The 19,070-nt window shown below is 43.8% G+C and overlaps 1 protein-coding gene across 8 annotated transcripts in view; it reads left to right on the top strand.

Annotated features, from left to right (window-relative positions):
- Positions 1-19,070, top strand: part of XRCC4 (X-ray repair cross complementing 4) — a 237,066-nt gene that overhangs the window by 180,007 nt on the left and 37,989 nt on the right. For 5 of the 8 annotated variants that reach the window (XM_079995772.1, XM_079995773.1, XM_079995770.1 and 2 more), the window contains one exon: positions 13,773-13,920. In XM_079995772.1, the coding sequence (XP_079851898.1) occupies positions 13,773-13,920 (148 nt within the window). Of the gene's footprint in view, positions 1-11,231; positions 11,421-13,772; positions 13,921-19,070 lie in introns of those variants that run through there. The other 3 variants (XM_079995777.1, XM_079995775.1, XM_079995776.1) reach the window with 2 other exon arrangements.

The following is a 19,070-nucleotide window of genomic DNA, read 5'->3' as shown; positions in this document are numbered from 1 at the left end:
ACAATGTGTTCATAGCATGAATGGGAAGGATCTTTGTAAATCATTTTACTTTCTCCTGTGTTCAAAACAAATTAGAGTGTAATGTTTACAGGTCTCTTAGCTGTTTATAGCTCTTACCTGACTGCTTTCTTTGGCAAAGCATAGCCACTCTGGGAAGCAGTTTTATTTTGTTTACTTACGTTGCTACTCAGACTGGGCTGTTACAGCTGTCTTTCAGCAAAATGCTCCTCGGATCTCTGAGAGTAGTTTATCCTCCTTTTTGTCATTCTTTCTCATAACATTTAAGTGTTGCTGTTTGGTACAAATTACTACTAAAAGCACTCTATTCATTACTTGGCTAATATCCGGTGCTTATTCACAGGTAGCTTTGACTGCATTTTCAGGAGTTGGAAAGACTTGGTTGGTTGATTTCTTCATTTTAAAATCTAAATTTACTATGTGTAAGCCATTGTACTTAACAAAGCAAGCTTCTCATTGCACTAGCACACTGCTTATTTGTTGGACGACGTCATCTGGAACAATCTATTGTGCAGAAGAATAAAAGCACCACTGCTGGGTTGAAATGAAGTTAGCTGTTAGAGTATTCTGATTTTAGCTGATAATTTTGTGCCCTTAAATCAAGGGTAGCTAACATAGTGCCCACCAGAGCTTGTTGCTTCACAGCTCCCATCAGCCTCATGGCCAGTTAGTAGGAATTATGGGAGTTGTAGTCTAGCAACACCTGGAGGGTACTGTCAGGGAACTGACATCAGAGCGAAAAGCGGAGTCAGGGCTCCAGAGCGATGCCGGAGAGGGAACCAGTCTGGGGGAAGGAATTCAGTGTGACACCAATAGAGAGGAGCTGGAGGAATCGGTGTCAGGGCTCCAAGACCCTTCAACCGAAACCAGCGGAGAGAGCGCTGGCACGCCCTTGCCATCCCCTTACTTGCGCAGACGCGTTCCGCGCAGGGAACATAGGCGGAGACTTGGGGTCAAGCAGCTTTTATGCTGGAAGAGATTCAAGAAACGCCCACTGGCAGATTCTGCAAGTGACTAACAGGTCACGGAGGGCGAGCTCTAACCCTGAACATGTTTGAGCAAACCACCTAATCGAAGTGGAGGCAGTTTACGCACGAGTAACCACACAATACCATTACAGCAATCTGCCAGTCACTTGCTGTTACTCGTGAGTAAGCAGTGGAAACATGAGCCAGACAGGAGGCGCCGGGGCAGCGGAGGCAGCTGCGGGGGCGCAAGACCTGGTGAAGAGGAACCAGGAGCTGGAACGGCATGTAGCACTGCTGATGGCGCGGCTGGACGAGAGGCGCACCCAGGACGCGCAGGTGAGACCCACCCCAGTGGCAAAGAAGGTGCCCGGACTGGTACACAAGTTTGGGGGAAAACCCCAAGAATATAATGGATTCCGGACAGAAATAGAGTACGCACTGCAGCTGCAGCATGATGATTTTGCTGACGAGGCGGCGCAAGTGGCTTACATCGTGGGGCATCTTGAGGGCAGCGCGAGGGAATGGGTTAGACCCCTAATGGCCACGCATAACCCCGCCATGAAGGACGTCCGGAAGTTTTTTCAGGCGATGGACGCTATGTATTCCAGCCAATTGGGGGAGAGTGTGACCCAACGGGAGCTGATGAGATGTAAGCAGGGGGACCTTTCCGTTAGAGACTATTGGTCCCGCTTTGCGATGCTAATACACAGGCTCGAATGGGATATGGACAGCCCGCCCATACGAATGCTGTTTGAGGAGGGGCTGTCCCCAGCCGTTAAAGATGAGCTCTCCCGTGTGCCCCGCCCGGAGACTATGGATCAGCTGACAAAATCTGCGCTGGCGATAGGCTCTCGCCAGGAAGCGCGCGCTTTGGAAAGGCGGGAAGGGAGAGGGGAGCGTTGCCCTGACTACCGCATTCCTGAGATGCCAAGGCAGCCTTCCAATGACGTGGTGCCAATGGAAATTGATGGGGCGCGCGCACGCGAGGTGCCGAGCGCCCAACAAATAGTCAAAAGGGAAGCAAAGGCTGGGAGAAACTCCAAGAAATGTTTCCTCTGCCAACGGCCAGGACACTTTGCCAGGGTCTGCCCACAAAGAAAGGCTTGGCAAGGGATGGTGGGGGCCGCTGGAAATGAGGGGGAGGGGGCAGAAGACAAGGTGCAGGAAAACGCCAGCGCTTGACTGCCCACAGGGGGGCGCAGCAGCCAAGCGAGCAACTAATTGAAGTGCCCCAACCGGACCCACCCAAGGTTTCTATAGCGATAGAGGTGACGCTAGAACTCCCAAATGGGCACCCAGTCAAGGTGAAGGCAATGTTGGACTCAGGGAGCTCCTGTAATTTTTTTAGTAAGGAGTTTGCGCTGGAGCACCAGATCCACTTGCTGCCACTGGATTTCCCACTCCAAGTCACCACGATAGATGGCAGAGAGTTGCTAGGGGGAGAGGTGACACATCAAACCCCGCCTATGAGAATGAGTGTGTCCAGGCACACAGAAACCATAGCCTTTCATGTGGCCACACTGGCGGGACCCCCAATAATACTGGGGATGAGCTGGCTAGTGCTACATGATCCAGTGGTGGCGTGGCACCAACGCACGGTCACCTTCGGGTCAGCCCACTGTTTGGAACACTGTCTAGGAGGGGAGAAGCCCAGGGTGAGGTTGGCCAGAGCAGCAGCAACCACGCTGGAGCAGAAAGGGAAGGTGCCGCCACAGTACGCAGACTTACAAGAGGTCTTCAGCGAGAGGGAAGCGGACAGGCTGCCGCCACATAGGCCCTTCGACTGCCAAATCAACCTTCTCCCTGGAGCACAGCTGCCGGTGGGTAAGCTGTATGCCATGTCCGACAGAGAGATGCAGGAGTTGCGAGACTTTATAGACAAGAACTTGAAAAGGGGGTTTATAAGAGAATCTAAGGCAGTGGGGGGCAGCCCTGTGTTTTTTGTGGATAAAAAAAAACCGGATCAGCTGAGGCTCATCGTGGACTTTAGAAGGTTAAACCTGGTATCAGAACCCGTGACCTTCCCAATGCCCAGAATTGATGATATTCTGACCAGGGTAAGGAAGGGTAAGATTTTTACCAAGCTGGACCTTAGGGGGGCCTACAATCTGATTCGAATGAGAGAGGGGGACGAATGGAAAACCACCATGTTCACCCCCCTGGGGGCCTTTGAATATTTAGTTATGCCATTTGGATTACAGTCAGGCTCTGCCTGTTTTCAAAGCTTCATGCACCATGTGCTGGGTCCCCTGCTGTACAAGAACTGCGTAGCATTTCTGGACGACGTCCTGATCTATTCGGACAATGAAAAACAGCATGTCCAGGACGTCAGGGAAGTGCTGAAAAGGCTACGAGAGCACCAACTGTGGGTCAAGCTGGAAAAGTGCCAGTTTCACGCCAAGGAAGTGGAATTTCTGGGATACAGGTTGTCAGACAGAGGTCTAGCCATGGACCCCGGCAAGGTGCAGGCAGTGCTGGAATGGAAGGCTCCCAAAACCCGGAAGGATGTGCAGAGGTTCCTAGGGTTCAGCAACTTCTACCGGAAGTTCATCAAGAACTTCGCCCACTTAACCGCACCCATCACGGATTGTCTCAGTAGCAAAAAGAAGTTCGTCTGGACGGAAGGGGCCCAACGTGCCTTCGAGGGGCTAAAGCAGGCGTTCGCCTCGGAGGAACAGCTCCTGCACGTGGATCTGCAGAAACCGATGAGGCTAGAGACCGACGCGTCGGACAGAGCGATAGGAGCGGTGTTGCTCCAGCCGGGACCGGCCCAAGACACATGGAGGCCGTGCGCCTTCTACTCAAGGAAGCTGAACGAATCGGAACAGAACTACACGGTGTACGATCGTGAACTGTTAGCTATTTATGCCGCGTTTCGCCAGTGGAGACATCTCCTGATAGGGGCTCAGCACAAGATCCAGGTTTGCACTGACCACAAGAACTTGGAATACTGGAGGACAGCGCGAGTGCTCAACCAGCGACAGATTCGGTGGGCACAGGAGTTCTCCAAGTTCTTCTTTGAGATCAAGTACGTGCCAGGGCAAGAGAACGTGAGAGCAGACGCGCTTTCACGGAAACCAGAGTACACGGAAGGAGGAAGACCACCGGACGCTCGACATGTGTTCCCTGAGGAACGATGGGTTTGTGGGGGGGCGTTGGTTGGGAAACGAGAACTAACCGAGTTGATTCGCCAGGATGAATTTGCCCAAACCAGAATCAGGGAACTAAGGGAAAATGGGAGAGACCGGGGGGACTTCGAGGTAAGGGAAGGGTTACTGTATTACAAGGGAGCAATGTATGTGCCCGGGGGGGCCTTACGGGAAAGGGTGCTCCGACAACTTCACGACAACCCTACAGCGGGACACTTTGGGCAACACAAGACCATGTTACTGGTCACTAGGGAGTTTTGGTGGCCGAAGGTGAGGGAAGATGTACGAGAGTATGTACGAGGGTGTGACCGCTGCCAAAGAGCCAAGGGGGAGCGGGCAGCCCCGGCAGGGTTACTAGAACCCTTGCCCACGCCGGGGAGACCCTGGGAGGTGGTATCAATAGATTTCATGACAGATTTGCCCAAATCCAGAGGTAAGACAGCAGTCATGGTAGTAGTAGATCTGCTAACCAAGATGTGCCATTTTATATCATGCTCTCATGCGGTGACAGCCGAGGAAACCGCACAACTGTTTGTTACTCACATCTTCAGGTTGCATGGAGCTCCTTCAAGGGTTATCTCTGATCGAGGGAAACAATTTACCTCGAGGTTCTGGAGGAAGCTTATGAGCTTATTGCAGGTGGAGGTGGGATTCTCGACGGCGAGGCACCCGGAAACTAACGGGCAGGCAGAGAGGGCGAACAGCATATTGCAGCAATATCTCCGCTGTTACGTCAACGAGAGGCAGAACGACTGGGTAGATAAGCTAGCACTGGCCGAGTTTGCGTATAACAATGCGGAGCATGTGTCCACGGGGATGAGCCCATTCTTGGCTAATTATGGGTGTCACCCCAGGGCCTTTCCCGGGAGGGGGGAGGAAGAGTGGAGCGTGCCCGCCGCAGAGCAGTTCGTGGAAGAAATGGAAGCACTGCACCAGCAGCTTAAGATGAATCTGGAAAGGGCCAAGGAAGAGTACAAGAGGCAAGCAGATAAACGTCGCCGGGAAGGGGAGACCATTAGGGTGGGGGACCGGGTGTGGTTATCCACTCAAGGATTGCCCTTCAAGGGTGGGTGTAAGAAACTCCGGCCGAAGCGGCTGGGGCCTTTCGAGGTGATACACCAAGTCAACCCGGTGGCATTCAGGCTCAAGTTGCCAGACAACATGAAAATCCACCCGGTATTTCATAGGTCACTGCTCTCGCCATACCGAGGGGAGCGGAGAGTCCGGGAGGTAGGAGGAGAAGGGCTCAGACACCCACCACTGGAAGAGAAGGAACACCACCAGCAGATAATGGAGATCCTGGATTCGCGGTGGCGGGGGCGGCAGGTGGAATATCTAGTAGCGTGGGAGGGGGAGCCCGAGTCAGAAAACACGTGGGTTCCAGAAGGGGAAATAGATGGTGGGTATCTAGTGGAAGAGTTCCACAACAGGTATCCGAGGAAGCCCAAACCTCTGGGGAGATTCTGGGAGGAGCAATTTGCCACCACCGATGATGAGGAGGAGGATTTTGTGGGTTTTCCAGAGTCGCCAGAGGAAGGAGGGGAGTCGTCAGGAGAGGAGGAATCAGATTGGGAAGCCCCTCCCGTCAGAAACCGGGGCGGGTGGGAAGCGGGGTTTGAGTCCTCGGACGATGACGACAGCTCCTTTCGAGGGTTCCCTGCATCGTCGGCTGAAGGTGGGGACAAGGTCACGTCACCGGGTCAGGCCGGGGGTGGAGGGGGTCCTGGGGGGGAGGTGGATGTCAGGGAACTGACATCAGAGCGAAAAGCGGAGTCAGGGCTCCAGAGCGATGCCGGAGAGGGAACCAGTCTGGGGGAAGGAATTCAGTGTGACACCAATAGAGAGGAGCTGGAGGAATCGGTGTCAGGGCTCCAAGACCCTTCAACCGAAACCAGCGGAGAGAGCGCTGGCACGCCCTTGCCATCCCCTTACTTGCGCAGACGCGTTCCGCGCAGGGAACATAGGCGGAGACTTGGGGTCAAGCAGCTTTTATGCTGGAAGAGATTCAAGAAACGCCCACTGGCAGATTCTGCAAGTGACTAACAGGTCACGGAGGGCGAGCTCTAACCCTGAACATGTTTGAGCAAACCACCTAATCGAAGTGGAGGCAGTTTACGCACGAGTAACCACACAATACCATTACAGGTACCATGTTGGCTGTCCCTGTTTTAAGAATAAGTAGTGGCATTCTAGGAATGAAAAGAGAATTACCAGTATTGCATGGCTCTAGAGTCCAAATTAGACACTACACTAAACATTCAGCCTCCATTGCAAATAATAGTTGTGCATCTAGTTACCTCCTTCACAATATCTAACAGAACCTGCCTCCTGCTGTTATGATAGACTGCATTTCCCTCCATCACCAGCAGCACCCAATGATGATAGGCAGGAACAGGGAAGAAAACTGCAACAGGAAGCCTTTCTCAAGGTCATCGTCCAATGGCACTAGACAAGAGTCAAGTTGGCAAAAAATAACCCCTCCCTTCTCCTTTATGTTGGAAGGGCTGTGGCAAGCTTGGTTCATTTATTCAGCTTTGGTGGGAATGCCTCCATGTTAAAAACTTTTGGAATAGAGTATTCTCCATCATATCTGCAATTGCAGGCCAACCCCTTTCTCTAAATCCTGCCTTAGCTCTACTGTCTTTGGACATAGATGTAGATTCCACCTTGCTTCATAGAGAAGTAGTAGGCATCTTACTGACTGCAGAACGATTAGTGATAGCTCAGTGATGAAAGAACCAGATTGAAATACCCCTGAATATATGGGAGAATAATACCTGGGATACAGCAATGTCTGAGTATCTCGCCAGACAATTAAAGACATAACAAATAATATACCTTCCAAGACACATAGGCCCCTTTAACTATGTTAACGGCCAAAATCAAGACCTTGTTATACCAACCGCTCAATATTCTCATTGGAGAGGATGCGTTAAATAATATGCTTGAATGTTGAATGTGTAAGCGTATGTCTAGAAACAAAGGATGAAACACCATTAGATGTACAGCTGGATGTGTGTTTAATGGTTATTGTATTTGTTTAAAAATCAATGAATTTTTTTTAAAGTACCACTAGATATTGTTGAGGAGCTGGAACAATATTGGGGCACCTTTGGCCAATTTATTATGGAATAAGTGTTGATGGTATAGATGTGAAAAGTATATTCCACAAGTCTGTGCATGTGTGTGTATATCTAAACACAGAGAAAGGCAAAAACCAGTAAACAGAAATCTGGAACATGGGAAGCTCCTTTATACCATGTCAGTTGGTTGGTCCAGCTAGCTTGGTACTGACTGGCAGCAGCTCTTCAGGCAAGAGACATTCCCAGTCCTGCCTTGAGATGCTGGGGACTGAACTTGAGACCTTCTACATGCAAAGCAGATGCTCTACCTTTCAGAAATGGCAATATGCCTTTAATGTGATCTTTCAAATAAGTTTTCATATTCAGTTCTGAGAGAAGATGCAAAGTCTAATTGCTTTGGTGTTAAGTTGGTGGTTTCTTTTATCTAAGAGTATTGGAACATGGTTCCTTTTAGAGTGGTGTTTGTTAAATTGTCTTTTGGTATCCTTGGGTAGCAAGATCAACATAGCTCTGTTATTATGAGTAAAAGCAAGTTTGGAGAAAATAACAGGTGTCCTGGTAGTAAAAAGTCAATGAAAGAGTAAATCACTGGGACACACTTATTTTCTTTCTAGGTGAGATTGAAATAAGAGCCCTGAAATGAGCCTAAATAGGCAGCAGTGTAAGCTAGCAGCAAAGCAGTGATCAGCTTCTTGAATGAGAATCCTGAGTTGCATCAGGGCATGACCTCCTAACGGCTGACATTTGACCCTCTAGTCAGACAGCTCAGTTGGGCTTTCTCTCAGGCCTGAAAAAGATTTATCATTTCAAATATGATGACTGGGAAAGCATAGAATGACCTGTGCTTTGAAAACCAGTGGGACTTTCCTTGAGGGGCACAGGCAAGAGATTAAAGAGTGCGTAGAAATTAATGTTTAGATACACATTCTTAATCTTATCAGAAACTGGTAAAATTAAAACTAAGTTAAGTTATGTTGTTTTAAAGTTTCAAAATTTTGTTAATAGCTAAAATTCCTATTCCTATATTAATCCAAAAATAACATTTTCAGAAAGTACATTTCTACAGGCCTTTACAGTCATACAAATAAAAAAGAAACGCAAGTGAATAAGTAGATGCAAATGATAAAGGGGAAGAGAGAGTTGTATATTTTTTAGAACCCACCTTATTTCTGTGACTGTACATTGTACATTGCTTTAAACTGCGTTTGGCATTGTGTTTAAATTGATGTAATTGAAATTGGACGGGAGGAGCGTGTCACTGTTGGTTCTGCTTCATCTTGGTGGCTTTTGATACCATCAACCATAGTACCCTTCTGAGCTGCCTTGCTGGGATAGGACTTGGAGACAGTGTTTTACAGTGGCTTTGTTCCTTCCTGGAGGGGCAAACCCTGAAGGTGGTGCCGGGGGACTCTTGTTTGACACCTTGGTCATTGGTCTACGAGTCCCTCAGGGTTCTGCCATGCTATTTAACATTTACCTGAAACCACTGGGAAAGATTGTCCATATTTTCGGGGTTCCGTGGCACCAGCTCTATTTCTCCTTTCCACCGAAATCAAAGGAAGCCATTTTGATTCTACACTGGTATCAGTAATGGACTGGATGAGGGTATTCTCTCATAGGAACCTGCCCAGGCTTTGAGATCTTTGGAGGTGGCCATATCCTGGTCCCTCCACCCTCATATGGATGTGGAAGAGGGCCTTCTCATTGGCTACTCTGAAATTTTGGAACTCCCCAGAGAAGCTAGACTGGTTCCCTCCTTGTTGTTCTTCCGCTGACAGACTTTCTTGTCCCAACAGGCTTTTGGGAACTGATTGCTTTTAATGAAAGGGCTGTTTCTGTGCTATTTTTATTGCAGTTATTGGTATAGTTTTACTAGATTTCATATATGTATATAGTTTTAATTCTATCAACTTTTAATTGTTTTTAATGATTGCATTTTCTATGTTTTTAGCGTTTTTACTCTTATCTGTAAGCTGTCTTGAGTTCTGTCAGGGAAAAAGTTGGGTTATAAATAATAATAATTATAATAAAAAATCTAGCCACTGGACAGATTGCAACATAAAGTTGGCAAAGCTGCATTGGAAACATGAACTTTATAAGTTAGAAATTTATGGTGGGTGGGAATGTTTAATTTTGGGCATTATATCAATGAACATCTTATCATTCAACAACTTTTGGTTTGTCAAAACATGGCATCAAGAAAATGTTTCTACTGTCATTGTAGTCACTGCTAGTTATGCTAAATATTTTAAAGAAAATAACGGGGGGGGGGAGAGAGAGAGAGAATATCAACTTGAGGGCTAGAAGTTTCGGATAACAAAATTATAATTCCTCAGCTTTCAGCAGCTTTGTAATGGATCTTTTACCTCCAGTGTATGTCACAGAGGTTTTAAAGCACTATTATAAAGCTTTCATTGTACTGTGAAACAGCCTCATTTTTTTGTAGCCAAAAAGTTTTTTAAAGTTCCCATCATGGTTTTTTTTCCTGATGAAGGGAGAGGGGTTCATTTTATATCTTAAATGTTTCATTTTGACAATATGACAGCTTATGTCACTGTTGTTAATATTATTCGTTTTAAAAGCATGTTTCCCCCATAAAGCACTGAACTAGGGCTGAGGAACCTGTCTAGCATGCCTAGTGGTCAGAGATGATGGGTTGTAATCTAGCAACATCAGGACATCCATAGGTCCTTCACACTTGCTTTAATGAATAAAAAATCACTATAACTAAGCACCAACTTGCTGGATCCAAGAGTTATCTTCTCCAATGGAAGGGAGGCGAGTAAGTCTCCTTTTGGAGGAAGCTACCTTTATAGATAGATAGATAGATAGATAGATAGATAGATAGAGTAGATCCTGTCCTAATAATACTTTTATATCACTGTATACATGGAGGTGAAATTTGTTGGGCCTTTCCCTGTGAAGTTGGTTGGGGAAAATCTCCCTCCCAGTTTTGGGGGTTTTCTGGTCATGCATCCAGCCTTAAATCTGCATAGCAGATGAAAGGATATACAGGTGGGCACTTAGGCACCAGCAGGAAAGAGGAAATGGATCTGTCTGAAATCTGCATAAGCTAATTATATGTATAGATGCTAATCTACCACAATTTAACTAGAAATACATCTTACCAAAATGGGGAAGACTTTAACCTGTCTACGGTCCTCCATCTTCTGACCAAGTGCTATTTATAGGCAATTTCTCTCCCTTCTTATATTCCTCCCCTTTTATTTATTTCAACCATTTGTATATCACTTAATCACAACCATCTCTAAGCTACAGATAGAAGATGTAATACTGCAAAAATGAGTTGAAGCTATAAAATCAGAATTCAGTTTAAAAGCCTGGTGGATTTTTTTTAAAGTGCATTCAGTGTCAGAAGTTCAACAGGGAGCCTATCTAACCTCAACTGCAAGGGAGTTCCACAAAATTCAGCCCACAATAAGAAACACACAGCTCCTTGTGGATCTGTGCTATGAAAGTAGCTAACAGTGACTTTCACAAAGATCTCAGTGATTGAGCAGGGATATAAGGGATTAGGTGATCTCTGAGGTATGCTGAACCCAAGTTGTTAAGGGAGAATTAATACAAGAACATTGAACCTGACTCAGTAGCTTATGGGCAGCAGGTGCAAACATTTGAACATTGGAGTTAGGTGCTGGCAATAGTCTATCCCCATCAACAGTCCTGCTGCAGCATTTTCCAGCAGCTTGTGCTTCTGGACCAGGTCCAAGGGTAGCCCCACATAGAGCTACTTGCAGTAATCAAGACTTGAAGTAACAATTGCATAAATCACTGCAACTGGACTAACCATGTCCAAGAATGGTCATAGCTGGTGAAAGGCCCTGCAGGCAACTGAGGCTATCTGAGCCTGCAGCAACAAAGATGGATCCAGTAGCACCCCTAAACTCCATGCCTGTTCTTTCAAGGGACTGCCGCCCCATCCAAAACAGGCAACTGGCCTATCTCCTAGATATGGGAACCACTCCTCACACATGGTGCCTCTGTCTTTCCAGGGCTCAGACTCATCATATTGGCCCTCATCCACTCTAGTACTGCTTCCAGAAAACAGCCTAGACTCTAGATCATTCACAGTCTCTCCTGAGTCACATGTTATGGAGAAGCAGAGCTGCATTGCATCAGCATACTGATGACCCTTTGCTCCAAAACTTGGACTGGACAGCCTGTCAAATAGAGGACTTTCCCCTGCAAAGTAAGACAGATGGCCACTCTGCTGGGTGCATGCAACTTAGCATGTGATTATTCAGCAAGTAGAATGTCACCATTTACCTTCCAGGCCCAAGAGTACACCCAGACTAGGATTCTGCAGCACTTTCTATGATCTCTCTCTGTGTGCGTTTGTGTTCGTTCTCCTTTCTGGCTCTGTGTTTGTGCTCATGTCCATGCAAAAGGTTGTATCTGACTCATCTGCCTTGAACTCATCAGGTGGTCTTAGGCAAACCACTGTCTTTTAGCCTCTCCACCTGCGCTATAGGGATAGGAATAATAATGACTACCTTGTCAAAGTTGCTGAAATACTGTATGTGAAGCGTTTTGAAAAGCCCAAAACACTATTGCAAATGCTTGTTGTTGGTACATTTAAGCTTTGGCGCAGTTCTGTAAATGGTCTTTCACTGGCTTTCTTCATGGCCACTGGCCATTCTTCATTATCCACCATTGTTGGCCTCCTCCCTCCCTACCCAACCACTTTCCTCCAATCAGAATTTAGTGCTACTGAAGTGGTTCAGAAGATATACTCTAAATTGCAGTGGCATGAGCATCTTACTGGTTGCTGCAACATAAACCATCCAGTTGTTGTACTAGAGCCAGTTATCTCAGGTAATCATGACACAAATAAACACTCCATGGTAAATGATCGTATTATCCAAGTGGATTCTGGGATCTCTCTCCATACATGAAAACTCTCCCTCCTCTTTACTGTAGACCTGACAATATATATAAAAGCAAAGTCATTGCAGATTTTCTAATGGTGGTTTTCCAAAAGGAAAACATTTAGTGGAACCGTGCATTCACTTTTGAGAGGCAGTGAATTCTCAACTTGAAGCATTTGTTCTAGTTTTAACCGCATATAACCTTGACTTCATCCCCCCCCCTTGAAGTCCCATTGTTCATTTGAGGAGGTATTAAATAAAGTTTATTATTAGCTATAAAAAGTAATGCATCTTTTCGGTTAGGAAATCTTTCTTAATAGCAAGCACTTCTCTGAATTAATTAAGATCTTTGGGAAGATACTGTGAGTGGAATTGTAGCTTGGCTGCCTAACAAGTTCTATGTAACATTATAGTAGAGTCTATCTAAGTAAAGCAAACCTTTTTGGAATAGGAAATATAGGCTTTGATCCAAAGAACCATGGATAGCATTCTGCACATACACACACAACAGGAGTCCCCCCACCCTACCCTGTTTCCACTCACCCACTTCTGTAAATCTAGAATCATGTGCGAAACACGAAGGACCTATAATTGTGGTGGGCATTCAAGAAAATGAGAGAAGCCCTACTCCTAGCCCAAACAAGAAAGGGCTAATTGTATCTAAGCCACTGTTGATGGGTTTAGGAATATAGCCATATCTATATAATCATAGATTTGTAAAGTATTTGATAGTCAAGCTTCTAGATGTTTTGATAAAGTCGTATTCTTAATGCCCTGCACCAGCAAAAATGGATATTAGAGTATTTTTTTGTAATCTCTTTGGGTGTCCAAACCAGCTATTCATTTTGTGTGTAATGTATAGGAATCCCAACACATTCAACCTAAATTTTATAAAAAAAACACAGCAGCAGCAACAAAATCTGAGGCAATACCCTTGTATTTATTTATTTTTACTTGTGATTAGAATGGCCTGTATAGGAATGCAACTACACAATCTGCCTTTAAAAGTTTTGTGTTATTAGTACTGTGTAAATACTGGGCCCATCCAGTGGTCCAATTCATGAAACAGTAATGGAGAAAAAAGCAAACCTGCTCTAAGATTTTCACCTAGGGAGGAATAAAAATGACATTATGCACTATGCAGCTGCTTTGCAAAACAAGACCGCCAAATCTGGAGAATGGATTTCCTGTCTTCTTCTTCTCTTGCAAACTTTGATCTCTTCAAGTTTCAGCCTGTGCATTCTGAAATAAATTGCTGTAAGAAACAGTAGATCCAACCAAGAAGTTTAAGCAAGTGAATAGAGCTATCATTAACTGATTAATGCATTGTTTTATGATTTCAAAAATCTAAAATCTTTCCCAATTCTCCAACTACCAAATACAAATGTTATGGCTAGAATCGTTGTAAAACCAGATTCACTTGGATTCCATTATCTGCATTTGGGAGATATAGCAGGATGTGGATATTAATAGGTAGGAAACACCTAAATGCTATTATTAGTCATGAAGAGTACTTCCTAGCACCTACTATGTTTGGGGTGTATGGAGTGTATTTATGTTTTGCCTGAAAAATTATGTGCTGAGCAGTGCAACTTGCAAAACAGTCATATAACATTCCCATAAATGATAATCTATTTTGTCATTTTCTACCTCTTCTCTCTTTGGTAGCTAAACCCAGAAGAGACTCATTACTTGGTAGCCCAGATATTATTGATGTTGCACCAAGTAGAAAGAGAAGACAGCGGGCCCGAAATGTTCCAAGGGCAGAACCAAAAGTGGCGTTATACGAGTCCCAAACGGCAGCAAAGAAAAGGTAAGAATGGTTTAGTATTTATATCAATTGCCAAAGGTACCGTTTGTAGCATATTGAATTTAGATTTAGACTGTGCTACAAATCCATGCATGTTTGCACCAAAGTAAATTCCAGCATTTTCAATGGGGCTAACACGCAGCTTTAAGGATAACATAGACTTTTAAGGATAATTTAGACCTGTGGTTCCCAATGTGGGGCGCATGCCCCACAGGGGGGAAGTTTGATTTTTAAGGGGGGCAATTTGAGAATTAGTTTTTAACAGTAATGGCCTTTTAGGCTTCCTCCACATTAATAGTTCACTTTTTGAATAATAAGAATTATATGTAACGGGGGGAGGGGGTGTCAGGATTTTAGAGATACTTAGGTGAGGCAGGCCAAAAAAAGATTGGAAACCACTGATTTAGACTGAAATCCAATTACTAGGTCAAGCCATAAAAAATTATATTAATTTTTTGCATTAAAGTAGTAATATCTACGTAAAAATAGATATCTGCGTAAAAATAGATGGGTAATATCCAAGGCAACACGATGACCAAATACAATGTTACAGTATCAATATACACTCTTTATATAATATGAAATATATGAAATCACATAAACAGAAAACTTATGAATCTCTGAAGATCCCAAAATATATACTCTTATTGGATTCTCTTGAAAACATAAAGCCAAATAAACATAAGTCTTATAAGTCTCTGAAAGTCTTTATGCAAGTCTCTGAAAGAAGCAATATAACGGATTCTTATCTGGTGAAAACAGCCTTGGATATTACTGACTACTGTTTGCAACACAAGGGTTAAATTGTAAAACTAGATTTGGCCAGCACCCTGGTCTCAAAGTGGCCAACAAGCAAGACGCCCACAAGCAAGACTCTTCCTTCCTGTGGTTTCCAGCAACTGGTATTCATAGGTGGAGGTAGAACCTAACCAGCATGACTAGTAGCCAGATAATGGATCTCAGGTGTTTTGAGGTAATTTAATATTTTTCATGGGGATTTTTTTTATCATGCTCCCTTCCCCCCAAATTATATTTGTAGTTCCTGCATGTTGTGGTATTCTTTCCCTTGTGGCTTTCTTTCCCATGTAATTTACTTTCCTGTCATGCTACTATAGTGTACTGTACTGTACATAGGCCTGGCTCTAGTAATTGTCCTTTTTAATGGCACAAAGAAAGCAATGAGGAAACCGTAGTGTCCTCCAAAATAACAGGGAAAATAAACAAAAAGTTGTAATATTACTTATTTAATAGCACATATTCGGTTCAAAGTTCTTAATAACCTGCAGTTCAAACAAAGCAATACACACTGCATGAAGAGATTTCAGTATGCTTATAATAGAAGCAGTTAAGGATGGTAAGTTGGTTGGCTCAAATCCCGTTTGCAGTCAGACTACTTAAAGCCCATTGAAGTCACTGGGATTCAAGCAGCCTAATGGTGCATAAGATTATTGCCTTAGGGTGCTGTCTTGGAAGATGGTTATGTTAATATCCCTGCTGTCTTATGAAAGCATTTCTAAATGATCTCTGGGGAGCAGAAGCAGTGTGTATATCAGAGATTCTTGAGAGCGCTGACTCTAGTATTGAAAACCGATCCTTCAGAATCTGTAGCAAATCAGTTCTGAAAATGTTATTCTACTATAATTTGCAGCATTCTGCAAATAATAAATTGTCTGTGCAGAAGCAGGAACAAATCAGCAAGAGACAATTTCCTAAGATTAGTTGGGATTTACTTTTACTATTTGTATTAGAGGTGCCACTTCCCAATGAAGATTGCTATGGATTGTTGCAAAAAGCTTTATTTGAGCAAGTGGCTCCCTTCCATGTACATCTGTTTTGTTTTACTCTTTACTCCACATTTAAGTTAGTGTCATTGGTGACTGTGTTATGACAGAATTTATAATAGTATAGCAGTAGCTTGGAATTTCATTGCATCATCATGCACATATGGCTCAGAAATAGTTCAAACATATCAAGTGATATCAAATTATTTCTTTCAGTATAAAAGGAAAGCCATAATACTGGAGGCAGAATACCTAGCAATAGGCTAAAATAGTCTTGAAGGTGCGTGAAAGCAGTGAAGATTTTTGTGATCATAGCCCTAGCTATACCTCTTTATTAATAAAAATAGGAGCCTTGGAATTGAGTGAGATTGGATTTTGAATGCTGACTCAAAAGAATTTGACTCATTTTCAGTGCTAGTAAATACACATGATTAATTTATCCTATCTACAGGAAAGAGCTTTCAGCCTGTTTAAAGGGTCATGACTCATACCGCATCTGGATCTGAGAGGCAGTGTGGTCCAATGAATCGTTTGCTAGACTTGGACCTGGGAAATCTCGGTTCAAATCCCCTAGCTCAGGTCCAGACTTGTTGGGTGGCCCTGGGTAAGCTGCTTTCTGCGTCAATTCGCCCATCTGTAAAACTGAACATTAAAGGTTGACATTGCTCTGTAGTTGGGAGGATGAATAAATTGGTTAAAGAAGTCTTAAAATGAAAACTGTTTTAGAATATTATACAAGAATAATGCCCAAGTAGGCATTAATCTTATCACATGAAAACAACCTAACTCTGCATGTGAGAATTTGGAAGATTCCCCCACCAACAGGGAAAGAAAGCTCAATCAAATATGCAGTGAAGAAGTAACTGCTGACTGATCCATTCTTTATGTTCTTGCCTTTTTGCCCTTGCCATTTCCCCTTGATTTTTAGGGGAAACTGGCCTCTAAGAAGTGAAAATAAATAGGGGCAGAGGGGAGAATCAGCTAGCAGGTCTTCTTTCCCTTTCTTGCCTATTTGACCAGTCTTCTTGGCTTGTGTCAAGGGGAGCCTATAGAATTCTCAGCAGGCACAGCCAGTGCGGTGGTCTCACCTAGTTAGTGTTATATTTAGTGAGATGCAAACAGCACAGTATCTGCTTTGCATGTGGAAGATCCCAGTTTCAGTCCCCAGCATCTCCAAGTAGGGCTGGGAGAGATCCCTGTCTGAGCTCAGATGGTAGAGCATGAGACTCTAAATTTCAGATCATGGGTTCAAGCCCGATGTGGAGCAAAAGATTCCTTCATTGCCAGGGGTTGAACTAGATGACCCTCATGGCCCCTTCCAACTCTAATGAAACCTTGGGAGTCACTGCCAGTAAGTCTTTACAATACTCAGCTAGATCGTATCTAGAACCTTTCTTTCTCACCCCCATCACATCACCTTCTGCTAATTACGCTTGGAACAGAAGGAGCTGATTCAGAAACCCTCCGTGGTTAGAGGAAACCTGATGGATAAAAATTAGGGTTTTCCCTCCTTGTGGATGTGACATTGACCTTCTCTACCAAGAAGTTCTCAAGGGAAATTTAAGTGCAGTGCTGTGTGTACCTCCTCCTTTCAGCAGTCTATATTATCTCCTTGGGAAATGTCTCACTAAAGTTGCCTAGGATTTTCTTCAAAACCTTGTGTGGATGTAAACAGCTTTTCTTTTGATAACCCCCTGCCTCCTTAAAAGCATGGCAAGTCTGCAGTACATCATGAATTCCCTTGGGATTCTTTCTCTTCTTTTGCCTAATTTATTGCCTGTGGCTCACATTTTTAAACACTGAATTCAACCTTTGTTTAAAATGTGGTTTGCTACCATCAATGATTCAAGTAGCAACAGCTTGGGCTTATCTTGAATTTCAGCTTTCTCAGAGGGCCATGCAGATGTTGGTATTACTGTCTCACATGAAGCAATATTTTACTGGAAAGGTTTAACTCTGTGAAATTGGATGCCACTTAAAAAGGCATCAACCTTTTTCGTGGCCCAGCGAGGGTATGAAGTTTACACTACGGTCACTCTTTTTTCCCCTTTAAAAAACCCCCTATTTTCTTTCAAACCTGTATGTTAGCATGTCATTCCACTTTAGAAAGATTTAGTTATTTTAATTTAAAGGGTATTTTAGAACCTGCATAGTGTGCTTCTGTCGCAACTTAACACAGGTAACCATTGTTGGAGGAAACCTTTGCCTAAATGCCTAAAACAGTACTGCAAACAAGGGTTTGTTGTATTTATTTATTTACTTTATTAAGAGATTTTATGCTGTCCTTCACCAAAGAAAAGTCACAAGGAGTTTTACCAAAATAAAGCAAGACACCATATTCATAAATAATGCAACTGGCAAATAATAACCCATCAGCTTCTAAAAACCTGGTAGTGGGAGGTAGAGTTGGGTTTTTACTAGGCATCTAAAGAAATATAAGTTGTGGGTGAGGCACACTTCAGTGGGGATGTCATTCTGCTTTAGGCCTCAAGTGTCATACAAATTTCTTGCAGGTGAATGAAATAGGTTTACCGAAATCAACTCAAATATTTATCCAGCCACACCTGTGTCATGTATGGTAACTGGGTAAAACTCAGTCCCACAAAATGAAAAAATGCAAGCTAAGCTAGTAAATGTTACATCTGGGATGGTAATTTGTACATTATAGACATTTCCCTGATTTATGCATGGTGCTATTGATTGGAAAATACAGCTTTGAATTTGCAAGCATTTGCACTGCAGAATTATCCAGTTTGAGGACTGATTTTCACTCTTTTGTTCCCAAATTTGCACTGTAAAGATTCCACCATAAAATATGGAGGAAGGGAAGTTTTTCAGTTTCTTTTCAGCAGTTTCCTAGTCCAAAGAGCAGCTAACCTAATCCTTGATACGCAATATAGTACCCATTTATTTTGTACGTAAGTAAAAGAAGTCTTGAATGATGACTTACTATGGACAGTGAAAGGATCAGTTCACAAATGCAGTTTCTTAGAGGGAATAGACATAATCTCTCCTTGGTCATTTGTTTACAATTACAAGAGTGAAATGTTAGTGACAATCTATTTGGTATCTGGATATAGGCAAAGTAGTTCACAGAAATCTACATACAGCCCATTTCACGCTAACCTTCTGATGTACAATTACAGGTAGATGTACAATTACAGAGAGAAAAGTTGATGCTGTTTGTGTGTAGGCAGAACTGTCCATTTGTCCTGCAAACACTGGCTATCTCTACCCTACCATTATCAATTTCTGCAGCCTGTAATAATGGAAGGAAGTAATAGATGGAACAAGTAAGAATATTCATTGTTCTCCTTGATCCCATGACACAAGTAATCCTAAGTAAAGCCCCCTAGCAGAATTGCATTCAGT

The sequence above is a fragment of the Podarcis cretensis genome, assembly GCF_951804945.1.
Source record: "Podarcis cretensis genome assembly, chromosome: 11".
NCBI classification, from domain to species: domain Eukaryota; kingdom Metazoa; phylum Chordata; class Lepidosauria; order Squamata; family Lacertidae; genus Podarcis; species Podarcis cretensis.
This window is presented reverse-complemented; position numbering and strand designations above follow the sequence as displayed.